Genomic DNA, 22,452 nt, shown 5'->3' on the forward strand with positions numbered 1-22,452 from the left:
AGAACTGGTCCCCAACACACCCTTGCCAAAGCCCAAAATTTATGCAATGACCCAGAAGGAACTGGCAGCATTGCAGGAGTTTGTGGACAAGAATTTAGCACGAGGCTTCATCGAGCCCACAAACTTGCCAGTTGGAGCCCCAGTCCTCTTCAGAGAGAAAAAGGATGGGACATTAAGGCTCTGTATGGACTACCATGGTTTGAATGCGGCTTCCATTTCAAACAAATACCCTTTACCCTTAGTCAAAGACATATTGGCACATCTGGCTAAGGGCAAAATATTTTCCAAACTGGACTTGCGAGAAGCCTATTTCCGCATACGTATACGGGAGGGGGATGAGTGGAAGACGGCTTTCAATTGCCCACTGGGTTCATTCCAATACAAAGTGTTACCGTTTGGTTTGGCAGGTGCACCAGGGGTATTTATGCAATTAATTAACGAGGTCTTGCACGACCACTTGTTCAAGGGGGTACTCGTCTACCTAGACGATGTGTTGATATACTCTGAAACTGAAGAGGAGCACGAGCACCTGGTTAAGCAAGTGCTCAGGAAACTCCGCAAAGCAGAGCTATTTGCCAAGCTCTGTAAGTGCGAGTTTCACAAATCGCAGATAGACTATCTGGGCTACAGAATCTCTGTGAGGGGCATCAAAATGGACCCTGGAAAAGTCCAGGCCATCCTGGCATGGGAGCACCCGCGCACTAGGAGGCAACTACAAAGTTTCCTCGGATTTACAAATTTTTACAGGGGGTTCATGAAGGGACTAGCAGAAATTGTTTTGCCCCTAACCAATTTACTCCGCACAAAGGGCTTGGGCGACACGCGTAAGGCACGAAACCCAGGAGCGATTCTGAACTGGACTCCTGACTGCCAAAGGGCTTTTGATCACCTCAAAAGCCTATTTACAGCAGAACCGGTTCTACAACACCCCGACCCCACCAAGCCTTTCGTAGTCCAAGTCGATGCCTCCGATTTAAAAACGGACACATGGTTACAAGCCAATCAACACAATGTTTCTTTTGCAAACGACTTGGCTTGGAAACAAAATAGCTTGTACATGCCGGAGCAATTACGAGCTGAGGTTCTAAGCCATTCTCATGACGACAAAACGGCTGGACACTTTGGGTTCGTAAAAACGCTGCATCTGGTCAGGCGACAATTCTGGTGGCCCACTCTTAGGAGGGACATAAAGGAATATGTCGCTGCCTGCCCCACATGTGCTATGGCCAAACGAAAAGTGGGGAAGCCCCAGGGACTATTGCAGCCGGTGGCAAGCCCCTCCCGCCCTTGGGAGGAAATCTCAATGGACTTTATTGTAGACTTGCCACCCAGCCAGAGAAAAACGGTCATCTGGGTAGTCAAAGACTACTTTTCTAAACAAGCACATTTTGTCCCATGCGCCTCCATTCCCTCCACTCAACAGCTGGCACGCCTCTTTTTAAATCACATCTATAAATTGCACGGTACCCCCTCCCGCTTGGTGACAGATAGGGGTACACAATTTACTTCTAAATTCTGGAAGGCATTTTTGAAGCTAATTGGAACTAAGCAGGCACCGTCCACTGCTTGGCACCCCCACACGGATGGCTCCACGGAGATCCTTAACTCCACCCTGGAGCAATTTTTGCACTCCTTTATAAGTTACCAGCAAGACAACTGGGTAGACTTACTCCTCTTTGCTGAGGTGGCATATAACAATGCAGTGCACCAGAGCACGGGTCACACCCCCTTCCGGGTGGTCTATGGTTGAGACTTCGTTCCGATCCCGTAGTTGCCACAGCCAGATGATCCCGGAGTTGTTCCCCAGATGACTGGGCGGCGCAGCTAGCCAACGTGTGGCCAGTCATTCAGCTGGCTCTCTCCGAAGCTCAAGCAACCTACAAACGGTATGTGGACAACCACAGGGCTGCGCAGCCAGACTTCAAAGTGGGAGATAAGGTCTACCTCTCCACTAAGTTCATTAAGTCTCCGCAGCCCTCCAAGAAATTGGCCCCCAAGTTCATTGGCCCGTTTCCAATAGTGGAAATAATCAACCCGGTAACTTTCAAGTTAGAATTGCCACACAACTTGAAACGCATACACCCGGTGTTCCATTGTGCCTTACTGAAACCGGTTACCCCTTCAAAGTGGCACAACGACCCCCCCCCCTGCCTCCGCCCATCATGATCGATGGACAACAGCATTTTGAAATCAAGGAGGTACTAGACTCCCGAAGGCTACGGGGCACCCTCCAGTACCTGGTCCACTGGAGACATTTTCCCCACCCAGAGTGGGTGCAGGCTCGTGATGTCTCAGCGCAGCGGCTTGTCAAACGCTTCCATGACGCGTATCCTGACAAACCGGCGCCTTGAAGTTTTTCTTGGGGAGGCAGTATGTCATGTCCCCCGTTGCAATGCAATCATGCATCACAACGGGGAACATGCCTTTCTGGATAAGGGAAGGAAGGAGGAAGGAATCATACTAATCCTTTAAACACTCAGGTACAAATGCAATTAAAGGACAAAGGAAGCATACCTTTGCCCTGACCAAAGAAGCCATCATCATATCTCCCAGGCGTCTCACCTGTGCCGGACACGGGAAGGAGACAGAGGCGATCAGCAATAATCCCCCCGATCGCCCATCGAGACCCCGGTATCGCACCCTGATCGCCCATCAAGAATTCGGATCCGGACTGTGGGACAATGGGGGGTGGAGAAGGGCCAGGTCCGCACCGCAGGTATTTACAGGATACCCCACACGCCATGTGCCCACTCCTGTCTTTTTCCATGTATGCATTCTGTTCCCATTAAACCGGAAATCCTTAGCCCTATCTAAGTGAGTCTGTGTCTCTTTGGGAGCAAGGCAACCATCACAAGGAGGTTCATCCATGATCAGATTTGACCCCTACCCTCCCCAAAAATAAAATTGAAATGATGATAAATTGGCTGGGAATATTAGGAGCTGTAGTTCAATGCAGCTGAAAAGTATCAAGATGGAGCACACTGCTATAGACATACTTGACTGGATGAAAAAAAATGGTTAGTTTTCATTTTAATGCAAATTTACCTAAGGCATGCTTTCCAAATCTGTACACTGATGGAAAATATATTCTCTATTAATATGTGGACACTACTGGATTTTATTATGTAGTTTTATGAACAGTGTAAAACAATATGGGAATATTTTATAATAGTTATATGTACTCAAAAGTATCTATAGTAGTGGAAATGACAAAACTATTTTATTATAGGAAAAATTGCCTATAAAATATATATTTTAGGAAAATGTTGTACAAAAATGTGTACATTAATAAATACATGCTTTTTGTGAGCACTAAGAGAAAAAAGCCACCTTCAGAAGAGATGCCAAAGCAGCATGGAATGAATTTAGGGTTGGAAAAAAGGAAAAACTGAGCAAAACTGAAAGGGACAAATTTGCTTATTCCTAGTTTTCTTGGATTAACTGATCATATGCCACTAAATACCAATTGATTCGGGATTTCAGTAGGAGAAGCCTCTGACTTCAAGCCCAGTTTGTGGATTTTCCTAGAGGGGTCTGGTTGGTGTCTAAAGTGATATTTAAGACCAGATAAACATCTGACCTGGTTCAGGAAGGCTATTCTCTTACATAATTATTAGGAAGAGAAAACATAAGGGACTTAGGGCAATATGCCACCTGATTCAGAATAGCCTGGGCTTATAAAAGCTAAGGCACCACATAATCCCCAACAAATGCAAGAACCTTTGGAGGGAGAGAAGGGCAGTATGCCACTTTAAAACTTTTAACAATCATGAGGACTGAGCCCAAAGACCTGCTTACCTGGCAAGAGCTAGGAGAGCCAGGGCAACAGCCTATAGTTGGAGAACGTGTGTGTGCTAAAATAAAGCACTGTGAAAAGTTTTCATCTCTGCTGTAATATGTCCAGTCATTCCCACCCCCCCCAAAAAAAACCCCACAATGATCTATCAACAAAATTGGGAATAAAACTCTAATGAGTTTCAGGGCATTTTCCCCACTGCTTTATTAAAGTGCTATCCACCTATCCTTGAGTAGACAGAAAACTGTATTGGCATGAAATCTGATGTCCCATTGCCAATCTGTATGCTACCCTGACTACTTCTGTTCCTAACCCTTGTTTCTTGCTTGCTTGCTTGCTTGCATGGCTATGAGTGACAAAATTTTTACATACCTTGAGTTTGCCCTTCAATGGTGTCAGAATAAGGGGAAAATACTAGTTTAATTACAGTACAGTTAAGGACAACTTAAGCCTCATTCATTTGGCAGTTGGGGATAAGATGAAGGTAAGGCCATGGGGACATAGCAGAACAAAGATTTTGCCAGGGCATGTTTGTGCTGTTGGAGGTACAAGTGAGGAAATATATCCCTAGTCTCCTCCCTCCCTCACAGAATGTAATTTCCTTTAGTTAAAGTAGGGAGTGATGTTCAACCATGGATGAATCCTTTTTGTGGGAGAAGGATTGAATGAAATTGTCCAAAAGAAAAGTCCAATGAGTTCAAGGTGACTGCACAGATTTTCAGAAACTGCAAATTCATTTCAAATATATCATAGAGTAGAGATGAAATTTAGCATAAATCCACCAGGATCTTTTACAAGCAATGGGAATGACCTACCACTAGGTCCTTTCCTTTCCGAAAGCATTCTTCTTTCTGCCCAGGAAGAGGTGGCCAGTAAATCTGTAAAAGAAGACAAACTGTTGAGTTCATGTCATCTGAAGGACACATCTTAGGGACTGAGGATCTTCTGGGTCAGAAGGATTGTTTCAGTTCAGCCAATCCCAAGTTTCAGGATCTGCTTTCTAAGTGATATTTTGGAAACATCAAAATTCTTTCTAAGGTTGGTGCCAGTTACCAGGAATAAAACTCTCCCTGAGATAGTATTATCTAATTTACTGACCTCCCCGCAGTCCCCCAAACTCTTGTGAATGTTATGGCAAGTCACCACAAATAGCCAAGCAAACAGGAAGGAGCAGCACTTCGGACTGAACTCTCTTGGATTCAACAAAGCACTTTCCAATCTGAATTAATATAGAAAAATACTTTCTCTCTGCAGAGGATGGAGCAAATTAAGCAATAATCACAACTCTAAAATGAGTATGAAGCAGAGGAGCATTTTATTTATGCTATGGCAAGCATAGTCGAAAGCACAAGGCAAGAAGCATAGAAAGAGGCAAGGCAAGGGGGAAAACCACCCAAGTCATTAAAATGAGTAGTTCAAATAAATTCATAAAGACAAGAAGTGAACGATTGATAAATGGTTGAGCCAAGGAAAAATAAGAACAGAACACAGGAGGTACAAGATTCAAGTGATGACAGAATTTAAACAAAAAAGGAGAAGCAGAAGGGAAGAAGAAATAAGTCAGAATAGAGTTAAATGCAGAGTAATCAAGCATTATAAATCTTATGTAGTGACTGTCACAAAAAAAAATCTTAGCAAAACAAGCACTAAACAAAAAGAGAAATAAAAAAGAAAATAATCAGAGAGAGGAAAAGAGAACAACACAGATCCACCAGAGACCAAAAATACTTAAGTCCTACCACACCAAGATTTCCCACCCCAACCTTCTACTGGACATGGCCCCATCTATCTCATGCCACCAGCTGCAAACACTAGTGTGTTATGAGCAGCAAAAAAATCCAGGTTCTCTGCAAAAGCAGGAAAACAGCTTTTAAAACTTTCCCATGCTTCTGCTGTGGCTGGAATACTCACTATTTCTCCTGCAGTTAATTTTTTTTTATTGGAGAGATTGACCGCCCACCATGCTTCCTGCCTCCCTATTCACATTTCACACTCACTCAGCCAGCAGTAAATGGTTCCTTAAAGTGGTTGTGATCTGCAGTTGGTGAGGACAAAAGAAAGGAAAAGCAGGTTGTCTTTACATGCATTGGGTATGGCTTGCAAGCTGAGTGGGTTGTGTGCAGAAGGGCTCCGAAGCGATGTTAAGGTCTCTCCAGGATGGTGCATGGGAAGCAAGGCAGTGAAAGGATTAGAAGACTAAGAAGATGGATCAGTAATTAAGAAATGTTAGAATCATCAAAAATGAAAACTAGAGGATATGGGGAAAAAAAGAGAAAGTTCTATGTTGAAAATAGAACTAAATGCTATTATGTTGCTTGGAATTAATCTGTTATTCTATCTACTCTGAGAAAATGAACTTAAGAGGCTATCTCAATATTTCAAAAATAAAGGAGTCTCTGGGATTGTTTTATCTGAAACAAAAACATATTAATTATGCTATTGAGCTGCAGTTTTATGACGCAGGAGAGAATTAAGATAAACCTCTTAAATAAGGGACTTCTGATTAACCCTAACCTGACCTTACAACTTGGCACTTTTATCCCTACTTGTTTATGCAAGCGGAGGCCTGATTTATAAAGTTTGTTTTACAGGCGGATAAGCTGGCAGAGAATTGTGGAGAAACATTCATTTTAAAAAAGGAGAAGTATAGAGGAGTAAATGTTGACTTTTAATTTCTCTTTTGTGTGGTCTCACACCCTCAAGAACATAACAATGCATAAACAACAAATTGCTGTTTCTAAAAACCCTAAAGTTTACAGCTGACTTAAGATTTCATCCAAATTCAGTAGTGCTCAAAATCTTCCATTCCAAATGGCTACAAGAAGCCCAGCTATATAACTAAAGAGAATAAATTTGCTCTTGTCCCATAGTATATTTCATACAAGCTCGTCCCAATGTCTTTTATCAGTAAGATATCAACATGGGTGGACTCCTGCAGAACACTATGCTAAGCAAAGGAAAGGGAAGTTATTTTTTATTTGTAACCAGTTATGACCAGATTTAGCTAGAGTAAAAAGCTTGCTAAAAGGAAAAGCTTGCTACAATTCGTAAGGGTCAGGCAGAGACCAATAGTACAAAGAAGGTGGGCCTCAGCGGGAAACCCTACCTTGACAAAACCAATTAGATTGTGTCTCTTCAAATCACTGAACAAATTCCATTACATTAGTCATAGAATATACCTAAATGTATGTTCCTCTACAAGTCATATTAGATCTGTACATTTGCAGTGGTCCCACAAAGAGCAAGTGGGACACAGTCCATAATTTACCTTTAGGTTGCAGTCTTATGCATCTGCAAATAGCTTCCACTAAAGATACATCCTTGCACAAATGGCATCAAGCAATTCTCTTCAAAGTGCATGATTTAGTGAGTACAATGCTGGCCAGACCAAAAGGGGGAAAAAAATATCTGGATTTAATTTCTCATTGGCCAGATTCCCTCTAGTCTTGACTTTTTCTTTAGAGTTTTATTCTGCCATGGGTAAAATAAAAGTGTTAATGACCTCTCTCACAGAATTAATGGATAAAGAAACAGAACAATTACCATTAAGAAGGTTACACAGTACTTGTACTGAAAACTTCTAACCTGTCAAATCTCATTTCCTATCGCAGTTTATACTAAGGTTGATCCAGCAGTTGATTTACTCATTTAACATGTATGACAGAGATGCTTTTGTAAACTTCTATAAATTACTCTTAACCTGATTGTGTCTCAGCTTCCCATGCTTTCAATTATTTTAATTGCAGTATAATCTCTTTTGGACTGTATTTTTGCAGAACCCTCATCCATCTATCCAGTCTGGTGTCACATTTCTGGCTTCTATTTAATAAAGTTCTCTCTGCTCTTGACTCTAACAGGGCTTAGGCCTGACTTTGCAGAGTCCTTCTGTCCATCTCAAGTTTCAACTTCTATGGAAGAAAATCTCCTCTAGGGATGATTTAATATCCTCATTTAAAACTACTGAAAAGTGCTTGGTCATGCTGGAGCAACACTCAGTGAACACATTTAAAACCACACACACACAAATAAAAGCTAATATGCAAGGTTCTGAAATACCTACAATGGAGGAATGGTTGGTGAAAATGACAGAATTAGCAGAGAAGGCAAAATTGACTTGTTTGATTAGGGAAAGGACAATAAACGTATTTGTTAGCTATTGAAAACCCCTTAGGGATTTTTGCGGAAGAAGGGAAAAAATGAACTTGTGATTTATGGGTTTGATGATTAGAAAGGGTAGATTATGGAAAGGAAAGTATGATGTGATCAGAGAGAGAAAGGGCAAAATATAAAAGCATTTATAATCACTGTTAAGAAGATTGGAAGCCACTTTTTATAATCTTTTCTTTTTTTTTTCCTATTTTCTTTCTTTTTCCTATTTTCTTTCTTATCTGTTCACTATTTTTCTTAATTTTCTTTATTTCTTTTCTAAAATTTGCATTGTTTTAATCTTGTTAAAAATTTCTTTAATAAAAATTATAAAAAAAACAATACAAGCCAATATACTTATAGAGGAACTTGAATATTATCATGTGGAAGATCAATGTAAGTATACATTTTATAGCAAGCTTTCCCAATAATGTTTAAACTGGCCAGCAAGAGGGAAACATATAACTAAGGTTAAGAAACACAAGCATAAGGGCAAGCCCCTAGATCTCAACAATATAGCAAGAAGTTCCCATAAATGGCACAGATGGCTGCTTCCAAATTCACTTCCAATTTTTTTACAGAACAGTGAATCCGATGATTTCTCTCCACGTTTCCTGATATTTTGCTGCTGTGGTCATGGAGAAGCAACAGGAGCACCCATGGTGGGCTGAACTGACAATCCGCAAGCCATGGCCTGCTCACTTTCCCACTGGAAACTGGCAGGCATTCAGTCCTGTTGCCTAAAACCTGGGATTTGAAGCCTTCTCTGTTGCCTCAGTCCTATTTATCCCCACTGCAAGCAGTTCACCTTTTCTCTCCAAAGTAGGTCTCCAACTAGTCAGGTTCTTACAAGACTATTAAAACTGAAGTCTCCTTCACCTTTGTTGAGCTTGACCCCTAATGATTTCACAGAAACATCCATATAGTTTACTTGGCAACAGTAGGGAAATAACTTGCCATTGTCATCTTCTGGGATGGGAAGGGGGGACTTCCTAGTCTAGGTTTCAGTCCTGAACTCCCTAGGATTCTCTCACCCAAGTATTAACCAGCCTTGAACCTTCTTAGCTTGGAGTCCAGACAAGGTCAGCTAGGTGCTGATCACTAATAAAACTGTATAACTTAGATATAATAAATATTCCTAACATATGATATACTGAGAACTCTTAGTTCCAATCTCAGCTGAGTACTGAATTCATTCCATGGCCACAGATAAGCCACATTCTCTGGCCCCTCTCATTCTGTGAGAGTCAATACATTGGTCTCCTTTCAGAAGCCACCATGAAGAATGCGCATGGGGAGAAGTTTTAATGACTCCTATGTAGATAATCAGTACTACTACAAATACCTGATTGCAAACAACCCATCTTAAGAGCATTACCTCCTTGACATCCATATTGGCTTGGTCTAGCCGAAGTGAGTAAAGGGTGTCCTTTCCTCCAATGAATAGGCGGTCACGGTATTCATCTAGGTACAAGGAGCGAAAGTCTAAACTTCCCCGGTGACCAAGAAACAGGACTGAGCGGTTAGTGGCCAGGAGATCTAAGAGACATGAATCAAATGACAAAGCAAAAAAGTTAGGATAAATAAGTTGAAATGTAAGATGTTCTCTATACCACGTAACTTGGACAAGCCATAGCCTTGCTTGGGCAAAAGACACAATTCAACAAAAGGGAGTAGCAGCCAGGGAGTAGCAGCAAGTGGCTGAGAATTTACTTTGATTAAAAGTCTCATTCCTTCCAAGAGAATTCTCTTGTATGTTTTGCCCATTACATTCTCCATTTCTGCAAGTGTAGGATTTGGGTCAACTGCTGAATATTTAGATAGACATAAAAAGTAGTATCTTTTGAGGCAATACTTAAACCAATGTTTACCTCACTATATACTTACCATGGTCAATGGAATCATGGTTTAATTCACCCAATTTTCTTCCTTTATATGGCTCACTGAATTACATAGTAACCATAAAAGAGGGTTTGTGGTGAATTTGCACAACATGCCTGGCAATGTTGCTGACTAATTAGCAGATCTGCAGATCAGATATAGGCAAAATCAATTTGCTTGATTTTGGCTTAGTGTGTTTTGTAAGCCCATCCACTGTGGTTTGTAAACCATAGTTACAGCTTGGTATGATATATGACTGCAACCAATTGCAGCTTAGTCAATAGACACATAGCCAAATCACAAGAATTAGTTTACTGACTTCCATACCGGATGCAAAAAGAGATGCTGTGTGGAGGAAGATATCCATGCCTTATTTTCTTCAAGTTCCTTCACAAAACTCGTTTTTTCCATGAAGATTTTGGCAAAATGCTTAGTCGCATTCCAAACTGTTATTAAACCTAAGAATGTGTAACTTAAAAAATATATTCAGTTCACTCCTGGCTCTCTCTCTTCTTTTCCTTTTAATCTGCTTTAAATTCAGATTGCAATTTTTCTCAAGATGAGAACCTTTAAAACTTTATTAGACTGCAAACTTGTATTATTCCCTTATTTTTCCCTGGTTCAGGTGAGCAGGGATCCATATGGACCCCTCCCAAAACCCCACAATCCATGCAGAAGAGTGAGATATCTGTTCGTTTGAAGAATTCCAAAGGTTGTAGAATTACAAAAACTAGGAAAGGGGGAAAGAAGAACCTAAAGGGATGGTTTCCTCTAACAGTCCAGAAGCAGTACATATGGTTATTGGACATGGAATACTGGATGCCTACTGAAGTGAAATACAAATAAAGTAGGGAAAAACATGACCAGCATAGCTTCTGGAATCCATTTCAAACCATGAGCAATAGCTCTGCTCTGGATCACAGACCAGGAAGGAGGAGGGAGGGGTCTTAGAATGGAGCAATCAGCAGCATTCAGGAGCCATTACCCTTTCCTCTCCTCTCTGCAGAACCATCTGGAAGAAGGGAGCCAAGGGGGCAAAATGGCAGGCACAATTGTGGATCAAAGCCCCACCCCAGTGCATCAACGTAATATGTATGTATCAAGGGATGGGGCTTCAATGTGCAGTTCTGCCCACCATTTTGGCCCTCTTATTCCCCTTGCAGAGAATAAGAGGACAACCAGCAGCGTGGTAGATGGACTCAGTTACAGTGGTGATGAGTGCACCTGTCAGGCTTACCAGGTAAACCAGACAGGAAACAAGACCAGATGAGCTAATTCTACTTTACTGTAAAACTACATTAAGAGAATCTTGCAAATCTGAAAGTACAATTCTCCCACTGCCTCCTTTATAGCCTGAGAAACTAGGGAGGGTTCTTTCTGAGCCTCTTGCCCCATCTACTATCCAGCTGCGGGCTATGCTGTCTCTTACCTGACCATTCCCTAGGCAGCATCTCTTCACCCCCACCTCCTACGGTCTTTCCCACATACCATTACATCACCATTGGGAGACTTGAACAGGTTAGGGGTAGATCGTCATGGAGAATATCTATCTATGTGGTCACTAGGAGTCGAAAACAATTTGATGGCATATAAGCAATCAATCAATCTGCCTTGCAGATGGCTCTGCATAGGGATGCATTAGGGAATTGTCTTTCTGGATTTTTTTTCTCCATAGCCATGTTGCCAGATTTGGCTGATTTTCCAACTCAATCTATCTTTCACTGGCTTCTCCCACCACACCAAATTTAATCCCATTCTGTTCAGTTTTTGGAGAGTTATCATGCTGACCAACAGATATGCAGGCAGAGTCCTGAGCCCCTTTACATAATTTTTCCAACATTCCTTGGGTTGGAAAGAATAAAAAGTTGGTGGGAAAAGAACTGGAATGGAGAAGGGCAAGGCTAGATGACTGGAATGCTGAAAAGAAACAATTCAAATTATAACTTTTTCTTGTGGGTCCTGTTTTGCATAGAAAGATACACACACATGCATACAATTTCCTTTTCTTTTTTGTGCTATAAAATGAAGAGAAATATATTGTTAATTTTCCAGTGTAAGTCAAATAACAAAATACATTCCTTACATTATACAAATCAACGCATGCCAAATGACAGTGATAGATTCAACTAGTATCTCAGAAAATCTGATAACCCACAAAATCAATTTTAAAAAATCCATAATTTTTTTTAAAAAAACTGTATAATCTTGCAATGTGTTATTCTTACAAATTAAACATCTTTCTTAATTTAAAAAAAGCACAAACTTTTGAAACAGAACCGCAAAATCTGAGAATGTTCATACTTGGCATAAACTCCAAGAACTCTTCTTGGTTTGTATTGAAATGCACATATCCTATGCAAGTTTCAGGGGAGGGTGTAGGGACTGGAAATGAATAGGCTATTTCCTCTGCTTCAAGACCAATCACACTCAAAGCCAAGTATGTTATATATACGATACACTGCATTAATCTGGACTGGAGCAATGAGAAATGCTGCACCAACGTGAAAGTTGGGTGTTTTAGCATCATCTGAATAAGCCCTAAGGAAGTAGTGCAATATGACAAATGCCAAAACTAATCCTTTTCAATTTCCATGAACTCTATAAGTTTCATGGAGAGAAATTGTGCAAGAGGATTTCTCTAAATCTATTACCACAAAAGTTTCTGCTCTTGATATATACTGGATTTGTCAAGAATCAAATGGCTTTATGTCAGGGAAATGGGATACAGTATAAACAACTTTGAACCTTGGTTCAGATTTCTACTTTGGTTAGGAAGTGGAAGGGGGGTGGCTAGAAAGATAGTACTTGTCACATCCAGCCTGTCTCAGCAGCAGTATGGCTGGTAGAAAGGATGGGGTTTAAAACTGGAAATTTAACACACGGACCTACGAGGACCATCTTTTTATTCTGACAGGTCCCCAAGCAATTTCTGCAGCTAGGAACGGTCGGCACTCCATCTGAAAGGCTGGAAGGAGCTGCCATTATCTGAGAGTGAAGACAGACGGATTCTTTAAGGCTGATAAAAAGGCTAAAAGATAAATGCTTTATAAAGCAGTCAATCCGTGTGACAAGGGTAACTCCCTGACAGTTGCAAAATGAGTCTTATCAGTGGCTGCTGAAAGCTGGGATAGATTTGAGGTCTTGGAACATTGTGGGGAAAAGGTAAGAGCAGAAATGTGGGGAGAAAGAGGAGAAAGGAGAGCACATTGGGTTCTGTAAAAAGAGAAACTAGAAAGATTAATTAAAGACCTTTAAAAAAAAGCTGAAGCCCAGCTGGTGCCCATCAGGTGTGTTCCTCACCCTCAGTCAGCAGGGCCATGAAGTTTTGGCGTGTTGAGTGGGTCTCAATGTACCTAGTGGTCAAAGCACCTGACATGGAGCTCCTGTGCTAGGAAAGATGATAAAGGCCAAAATGCTCCTCATGAAATGCAACCCATCTGGAAATCACTAGGTTGATGAAGCATGTTATCTGTTGTTCTTTGACCTAGGAGGAGATACAATAACTGCAAAAAGTACCATTTATTTATTTATTTACTTATTCATTCATTCTTGATAGTCTAGTCATTGCAGAAAAATATTTGCAGACTGAGATTTATTTGAGCTCTCTGTTGTCAAACACGATTGACAAAGGTTAGGACGATGTGATATTAGAATATATAAACACCAGGTATATTCCTCAGCATTACTAACATTGCTATGGAATTCACTGCATTACCATTTCCTCCTGTTGTAATACTGAAGATACTGTATGATGAAGTTTTTTAGGATGGAAATTGCCTTAGTGAAAAGAGGCCTCTGTCAAGTCAGATGGATAGTGTCAATTCCACAACATAATTATTCTGTTGTACAGAGATGAGAAAATACAAGCCTGGGGTGGAGAAATTCCCAAGAGAATTGTTTGGCACAGGCAGGAATCTGCCTTTTGCCCCTGAAGATGGTGAGCTTGGAGTCAGGTGTTTGTCATGCTGAACGGTTCCCAGCTGTTAACAGGCATGCCAACACAGAAACCATCCTTGGAGACCCGCATTCCGGTTCGCTTCCTAGACATTCACCAGCTGTTTCTCTGTTTCTCTGGCTAGGCTGCAGCTATCACATGAAGTATAATTGTGTATTTAAAGCCATTACTCCACAGGAGAATAAACCAGACCATATATCTTTGACCTTTTAAATCAGCACTGGCTGTAAGAATCTGACCCTGGAACATTTTGCATTATCTAACATGATTGCTCAGGTCTGACTCAGGAATTATTGAGATTCATTACCAGGCTCTGCATCTCCAGCAAAATTCTCAGACATAATTTTATTTCATTCATCTGCTCTTCCTAAATTGTGCCTTTCTTGCATATGCAATGTCTTTGTTTTAGTAGCTATTTTTTGTCACCTCATTTTACCCTTCTAAGTCCAAGAGTTCCCAGTAACATCTTCCCCTTTTCCCACAAGGTTTCTGCATTCTGAATATATACAGTATGTATGTATGTATGTATGTATGTATGTATGTTTCCAGTTTCTCATGTCTCATCCATCCAGGACTTCCAGATCCAGACAGACAGGCAGGTACTGGCCAATCAACCAGACATCATGGTAATAGACAGGGAGCAGAAGACAGCGGTGGTGATAGATGTAGTGGTGCCAAGTGACAGCAACATCAGGAAGAAGGCGTATGAGAAGCTGGAGAGGTACCAGGGCCTGAAAGAAGAACTAGAGAGAATGTAGAAAGTGAAGGCCAAAGTGGTCCCAGGGGTAGTAGGAGTACTCGGGGCTGTGACTCCCAAGCTGGGACAGTGGCTCCAACAGATCCCAGGAACAACATCAGAGCTCTGTGTTCAGAAGAGTGCAGTGTAGGAACAGCTAAGATACTATGCAGAAGCCTCAAACTCCCAGGCCTGTGGTAGAGGACCTGAGGTTGAGGAAGACACATACCACCCATATGGGTGAGAAGGGAATTTTTTTTTAATATCTATACCATAGCAGCAGAGGGAGGGAAGAAAGGAGATGAAGAGAATGGCATGTGGGAGGTGTTGCTGAGCAATAATAAGTTGGAGGGCCAGGCACGGCAAAACAAGCAGTCCTGACCTCAGCATACTCCCCACATTCCAGATTCAGCTCTGGCTGAGATCATTTCAACCTCATCTTCTTGGCTCAGCATTTAGGCAAGTGGTGCATCATCTTGCTAGCCTGAAAAAAGACTCAGCAACTACTGCAGCCCTGGCTCAAAGCCTATTCCAGAAGAGGCCTGTTCTGGATCTTTCCATGGGGTGGGGAATCTGCAGGCCCAATGCAGGCCCAAAGCCCCCCAGGATCACTTCAGCACCACAATTTGGGGTGCAGGGAGAGGTAATAGGGAAATTAATATTCAATGGATTTAATGACTATTTTAGATTTAAAACACCTGCAGCCCCCATTATTATAGAGAGCCAGTTTGGTCTAGTGGTTAAGGCACCAGGCTAGAATCTAGGAGATGGTAAGTTCTAGTCATACTTTAGGCACGAAAGCTGGCTGGCTGACCTTGGGCCAGTCACTCTCAGCCCAACTCACCTCACAGGGTTGTTGCTGTGGGGAAAATAGGAGTATCAGGAATGTTCACCACCTTGAGTTATTTATAAAAATAATAATAATAAAGGTAGGATAGAAAATAAATAGTTGAACATTTCTGTCATGAGTAAGGATGGCGAGCAGGGGGCTCCCATCCAGACTGTCAAGCGCATGCGTAGCACTGATGAATTGTTCAGCCATTCAAAGAGACAAAGATCGGGACCGCCTTAACCCTTGGGGGTTATATGTCTGGGTTTTCCCCACGCTTCTTCAGTTTGTTAGGATTCCTGTTAAGTACTAGCAATAAATATTAGAGACCAGTTCCTTGTCTCAGTGTGTTTCCTGGTTGTTAGGACAATTTCTGACTTGCCTCCTCCACTGTGATATCACTGTATTACAGCTCTGTAAGTTTTGTTCTCTTAAAGTACAACCCCAAGGTTGCCTTCCTGTCCTGCTGTATATGATTGATTGATTGGCTGATTGATTGACTGATTATGTGCCATCAAGTCAGTATCAACTCTTAGCAACCACATAGATAGATTTTCTGTATGATGATCTGCCCCTAGCCTCATCCTTCAGGTCTTCCAAAGGTGCATTTATCATCACTGTAATCAAGTCCATCCACCTTGCTGCTGGTTGTCATCTTCTCTTTCCTTCCATCTTCCCCAGCATTAAAGCCTTCTCTAGAGAGCTAGATCTTCACATAATGTGTCCAAAGCAGGATAATTTAAGCCTGGTCATTTGTGCCTTGAGTGAGAACTCTGTGTTGATTTGTTCAATGATCCATTTGTTTGTTTTTTCGGCTGTCTACAATATTCTCAGGAGTCTTCTCCAACACCAAAGTTCAAAAGCGTCAGTACTCTTCCTATTCTGCTTTTTCAAAGTCCAGCTTTCACTTCCATAGAGTGTCATAGGGAATACCATGGCTTGCACAATTCTGATCTTTGTAGGTATAGACACATTATGGCATTTGAATATATTTTCCAAGGCCTTCATGGCTGCTCTACCAAGTGCTAGTCTGACTGCTGGTTTCTTCACTGTTGATGGTTGATCCTAAAAGGCAGAAACTATCCACCACTTCAATAGCTTCATTGTCAATTCTAAGGCTGGTTGCTCTACCTGTTGTCATTAGTTTGGTCTTCTTTCTTTTTTACTTTAGTCCCATTTTTTCACCGTGCTCCCTGACTGTTATTATCAGATCATTTGCATTTTCAGCTATCAACTATGTATGATAGGAGGAGTTAATGGTGAAGGCTCCCATCTCTCAGGAACATTTTTTTTTAATTTTTCCCGTTTGTGAAGGGCACAAGGCTAGGAAGAAACAAGGAATATAAAATGCAGAGAGGATCCCAAGTAGTTTGCAAAATGGTCTACAAAACTGCATGATAAAAAAGGCAGCCATGGGTCAAGACCCACAAAATGGGTTCTTATAAATAAGGGGTTTGATGGGCAAGTAAAAGCTACAGACACCATGAATAATTTCAGACCTATGGGTCTCTATTTTCAGGGTCACAATGATCATTAGTTTCAGGCATAGGAAGTAGGTAATGCAGATGGATGAAAAGAATCCCTTTTCACTAACAGCAGTTCCTGTTTTGCTAACCATTGTAATGATTTGCATATTCAACATCACAAAAGCCCTGCAAAGTATAGCCCAGTTCTGGAGTAGGATTTAAATCTAAGCCTTGCAGAATGCAGATCCCTGCTTGTGATTCAACACTTCCGCTCAGGAAACTGCATTGCTCTTGATCAGTGTTTCTCAACCTTGGCAACTTTAAGATGTGTGAACTACAACTCTCAGAATTCCCCAGCCAGCCTAGCTGGCTGGGAAATTCTGGAAGTTGAAGTCCACACATCTTAAAGTTACCACGGCTGAGAAACACTGCCCTTGATGATAACAGGTCACACAATGCTCAAGGCACTTTACAATTCATTCCTAGAAAGAGGTAAACAGGAACACTGACATTTGCATGTCCACAAGAAACTTTATTGTGTATTTTGCACTGAGTGTCATCAGCATCCTTATGTGTAGGTATGCAATGATCAAGACACAGGATAGAAGGGACTGTGAGCCTGAAACACCATCTGTGGACATCCCGCTCTCTCACGGTCAAGGGACGCTTCCAGCTGAGCTCAAGTATAATGCGAGATATCATCCTAGATGTCTGAGGCTAGGCTGGGACAGAAGCCTCCTGTTCTGATCTTCATGGATCACATACCAGAGCTCAGCCATGCAACAACTGCTGCTACTGTTGCTCTTCCATTTAGTTTCCTTTCTGCCTGGGTTGCATTTTGGCTCAACCTGACTACAGTATTCAGATTCTACTAGGGTAGAAGGCAAGAATGAGTCATTCTGCCCCTCCCCATCCCTCAAAGCCACTGGAATTTTTCCCACTAACATGCCTTTATGTGGAGCCCTCTCCCTTAATTCCCCAGTTGTGTTGTCTCTTGGTGGAAAACAGACCTTCTTCACACATCTGGAATGGGTTTGACGGTCTCCCAGTAAAAGGAACAATATGTCATGCTTCACTGCCAAGTCCCCTAAGACACACACATCCCCCTCCTCTCCATGGCTGTCAAATCAGAATTAGGATATTAAGGTGGGGGGGAGTAAATTATTAAAACAGCAAGAAAAAGCAAGGCAGGTTACAATTTGAGGCGGCCTTTCTTCATACTGGGATATCAAACTCCCAAGGGATCGTCACTATTCACTATAGCAAAAATCAGATAAGATAAAGGAATGTATATCACACACTGAAACATCCAAATCCTTCACACAAATACTGAATTCATCACTACTGTCAGTCCTCCTATTAGGCAAGGGAGGCAATTGTCTTTGGAGGCAGCTTAATGAAGTTTGAAAAAAAAGAAGGGTGTGCCACATACTTATTCCAACAGCCCTTAAGCTACTTTGCTCTCTGCAGGCAGAGTGGGCAATACTGCACCATCATGACTATCAAAGGATGATGTGATTATTTGGCTGGTGAGCTTTTATAAATGGAATAGGAGAGTGTAGCATCTGGTTTTACACTTCAGAGATTAAAACAGTTTGGGCTGATTCCTTTTTCAACTACCTGAGGTCTCAGTGCCAGTTTAAACACGCCCTACTTAACTGAGATAGCACTAGAAGATGTTGCTAGATCAGGACTCCAGTAATTACCAAGTCAGAAGGCTACAGGAACCGATGGAATATCCACTGAAATCTGGCAAGCAACAGAAGAAAAATCAGTCAAGGTTCCAACCAAGCTATGCCAGCAAATCTGGAGAATGATATAGTGGCCAACAGATTCAAAGAGATCAACTTGCATTCCAATACCAAAAAAAGGAGACTTAACAGAGTGTGCAAACTATCATACAATATCCTTAATTCCTCATGCTAGCAAAATAATGCTTGGAATCATCCAATGCAGATTAGAGCTTCACATGGAAAAAGAGATGCCAGATGTTCAAGCTGGCTTTAGAAAAGGCCAAGGAACAAGAGATATTATTGCTGACGCACACTGGGTAATTGAGAAAGCCAAAGAATACCCAAACAGAAGTCACCATGTGCTTGATTATAGGAAGGACTTTGATTGTGTTGATCACATCAAGCTGTGGTCAGGAAGCCACAGTACGGACAGAACGTGGTGAAACAGACTGGCTCCAGGGAAGCTGGATTGGGAGAAGATGAGCGTGGTTTTAACACTGGAGGAAGAAACATCAATAACCTGCGCTATGCTGATGATACTACTAGCCGAAAATGGAAAGGATCTGCAAGCTCTAGTAATAAAAGTCAAAGAGCACAGTGAAAAAATGGGACTAAAATTAAATGGAAAGAACTCCAAGCTAATGAGAACAGGTAGAACAAGCAGCCTTAGAACTGATAATGAAGATACTGAAGTGGTGGACAGTTTCTGCCTTTTAGGATCAACCATCAACAGTAAAGAAACAAGCGGTCAAGAAATACACTGCAAACCAGCACTTGGTAGAGCAGCTATTCAAATGCCATTATGTCTCTATACCTACAAAGATCAGAACCGACTTGATGGTGCATAATCAGTCAATCACTTAGCTGAGACAATAATCAGGACCCGTATGTATCAGTTGTGGGAGCTGGGAACCGCTGCAGCTCCCTGCTTCCCTTTAAAAGCAGACCCCAACTAAAAAAAAGCAGTCAAAAATGGGCAGTAGCAAAGGGAATCTGCTCATTTGTTTGCATCATAGAAGCCAATGCAGTCAGCATGTGAGGATTACAACAGGAGGAGTGGAGGAACCTGTGACTCTCCAGTGTCACTGAACCACAACTCCCACCAGCAGCCACTAGGTGGGGTAAAGGTGAGGAACGTTGAGAGTCATGGTTGAACAACAGCTAGATGAGTGCCAGGAGATAAGGACTCCTTACTCCTCACAGCGATTGCTTCTGCCAAATGAGAGGTGGCTAATCCTCCATTGCTGCTGCTACCACCACCTATGGAGGGGGGATTCCCTTTTACCAAGAACCAGTATAGGCAGAAAAAGATGGGATATTATGCAACTCTTCATTCAAGGGGTGGCATATAAATTAGGTCTTTTGTTTTGGTTTTAAAAAATCAAATATAATCACAGTATTTAAACCTCTACTACACCCTCAAATCCCATCAAACTCCATCCTCAAGTGCCAATGTGAAGACTAGACTAAAGAAAAAACGGTGTGCATGAGGTGGTAAATCAAAATGACAATGGTCTGCAGCTGAGAGATTTAAAAGCAGTCCAATTCTGAGTCCAACGTGGGTAGACAGATGCTTGAACCCAAGACTAGCAGGTTGTATGCCACATGCTTCAACTCCTCTGTCATCAGCTCCTCTCATACAGCCTTCTTAATCTCCTTGCAAATCCTCCCCTTGAGTTTCCTCTCTCTGCTTTCGAAGGAGTTTATTTTAAAAGCCCAACATCCTCCCCAGCCCACATCTCAGTGTTGTTTTCTTTAGCTGTGTCATTTATTTCCAGTTGAGGCTTTGCTTATTTGCATTGGGCTGGGTAATTATTTCTCTAGAGAAACTGGTTGGGCTCAGACAAGGCCAAAATCACTTGATCCTATGAGAGCCCAGAGACACGGAAAATAATTTTTAACCCCGCTGGGATCACAAAATGCATCCTATCAACACAATGGAGAGCTTGAAGGGATGAGAAAGAGGGTGTAAACAACAGACTTGTGAAGGAGAAGGAAAAGCTAAAACAATTCCCAGCTATAAATAATTTCAAGCCTGTGTTGACATGCAAGAAGAAAACCAATCTTGGCGGCACAACTGCCTTGAAATATACAGCTGCCTTCTTCCTTGTTTTAAAATGTGCCAAAATGCAAATCATGGGGTAGTTATTTTCTTTCCATCATGTACCAAGATTTCTGCAGCACCACCTGAGAAGTTGATCTGTTGTGTATTTTATTAATTTATTTCTATGCAGGATTGTAGGATTGTAGTGACCACAGCTACACTTATTTATTAATATTTTATTAATATGCAGAATTGTAGTGAGCAGAACAAAACAAGAAAACACTCAAGAATCCCTACCAATATCTGGAAGGAAAGCTATTCTTCCTTGGCCCCTGCTACCCTATGCAATGGCAAGTCCCCAAAGCCATGCAACCAGGATTTCTGATGAGTTGAGAAATCCCTGGAGACTTTCAGTTGAGAAATCCCTGGAGACTTTTGTTTTGCAGTGTTTTCTTTATTTATAAATATACAAGCAGAGTAGAAGGATATTGGCAGTAGAGTCCCCAGACAGCAATTTACTCAAGACATTTATTAGCTGCTTTTCTGTTAAGGCTCTCTAGAGTTGACCACAAATAAAACATTTTATTGGACAAGGCAGTCCAATAAAAATCCAACGGAAATAGTTTTTTTTTTAAGGCATGAAACAAATAACTAAAATACTTATGCAAATTTCATAAACATTTCACATGCCACCGTCCCAATTGCCAGAAAACGGGCATCCAGAAAAGAGCCTTTCTTCAGAGATTGGGCCTGTTAGTGAGATGCCAACTCCTCCTGACACAGAAACTTTGTTTCTCCATGAATAACATCTGAAACGGGCTTGTTCCAAATTACAAATTGCTGTTCCAAACTACAACTGCCTTCTCTCTCCCTCTCTTCACCCCTCAATTGAATGGATGCCAGCTTTCCAAAGGACAGTGGGCATCACATTTGGAATGCTGGTCTGGAATTCCCAATGATCAGAGGATCATCTCATATTCTTACTGCTCACCAGTTGGTATCAGTCAAGTACTTGGGGTCAGGGTAAACAATCTAGTTTAGACCTCTAGCTGTTCTGAGTGCCACTTCCACCAGCCTGAACTAGCACAGTCTACAGCATGGGACTGTGAGAGACTATTAGGAAAACCACCCTCATAACCTGCCCTGTATCCATTTGTGGAAGAACAGGATAACTCTGGGAAGCTTTATGGCAGGACTGGTTGCGTGCTGGCCAAATCCACTCCACATGAGATTGCTGCAGCCTAAGCGAACAGGTCACAATCTCCTTTGTTCCCCAAGGGAAGAAAAGCAGTTTGAAGTGGGCAACTTACATAACTGATGGGTTTAATTGATTTAACTAATTTCTATACAACATTACTTCCAGCAGAGCCAGCTCATGATAGGTTTGGGGATAAGATAATGTTAAGGATTCATATACATCTCCCACCTACCTTTACTTCTCACTGCAGGTGCTGTTTTCATTGCTTAAAATATGAAAGGGGGCAGTTGGCAGTTGTATATATCCATTATCACCTTAAAAGTGGAGATAGCCTTTCCCCGTCAGAGAGGTAACTGTACTCCCTTCAGTATTTGGCACTTCTTGCCTACCATGTTACCTACAGACAGGCAATGGACTCATGTTCCAGCTTTGTTCTTTCCACCTTCTCTGGGAAGAAAAATCAGGCTCCCATGTTTATAATAAACATTTATATTTAGTTAGCAGATCCTAGTCATCAGCTAATTTAAAAAAACAGTTATTGCTCTGTTTCCAGGTGCAGCACAGATGTAAATCTGCTAGGTAGAACAGCCTTCTGCCTTTACGGCCACTGAAGTTCCCTCTCATAAGATGACTACACCCACAAAATGAGTTTCTTCACCGGGAATTTC

The 22,452-nt window shown here is 41.7% G+C and overlaps 1 protein-coding gene across 1 annotated transcript in view; it reads right to left on the minus strand.

Annotated features, from left to right (window-relative positions):
• The window catches only part of SEMA3G (semaphorin 3G), a 100,149-nt gene that overhangs the window by 56,617 nt on the left and 21,080 nt on the right, over positions 1 to 22,452 (minus strand). Inside the window, exons 2-3 of the mRNA XM_063291918.1 lie at positions 9,321 to 9,481; positions 4,612 to 4,674 (exon numbers count right to left, since the gene is read on the minus strand). Of these exons, the coding sequence (XP_063147988.1) occupies positions 4,612 to 4,674; positions 9,321 to 9,481 (224 nt within the window). The remainder of the gene's footprint in view (positions 1 to 4,611; positions 4,675 to 9,320; positions 9,482 to 22,452) is intronic.

This window comes from Candoia aspera, chromosome 2 (genome assembly GCF_035149785.1).
Source record: "Candoia aspera isolate rCanAsp1 chromosome 2, rCanAsp1.hap2, whole genome shotgun sequence".
Taxonomy (NCBI): domain Eukaryota; kingdom Metazoa; phylum Chordata; class Lepidosauria; order Squamata; family Boidae; genus Candoia; species Candoia aspera.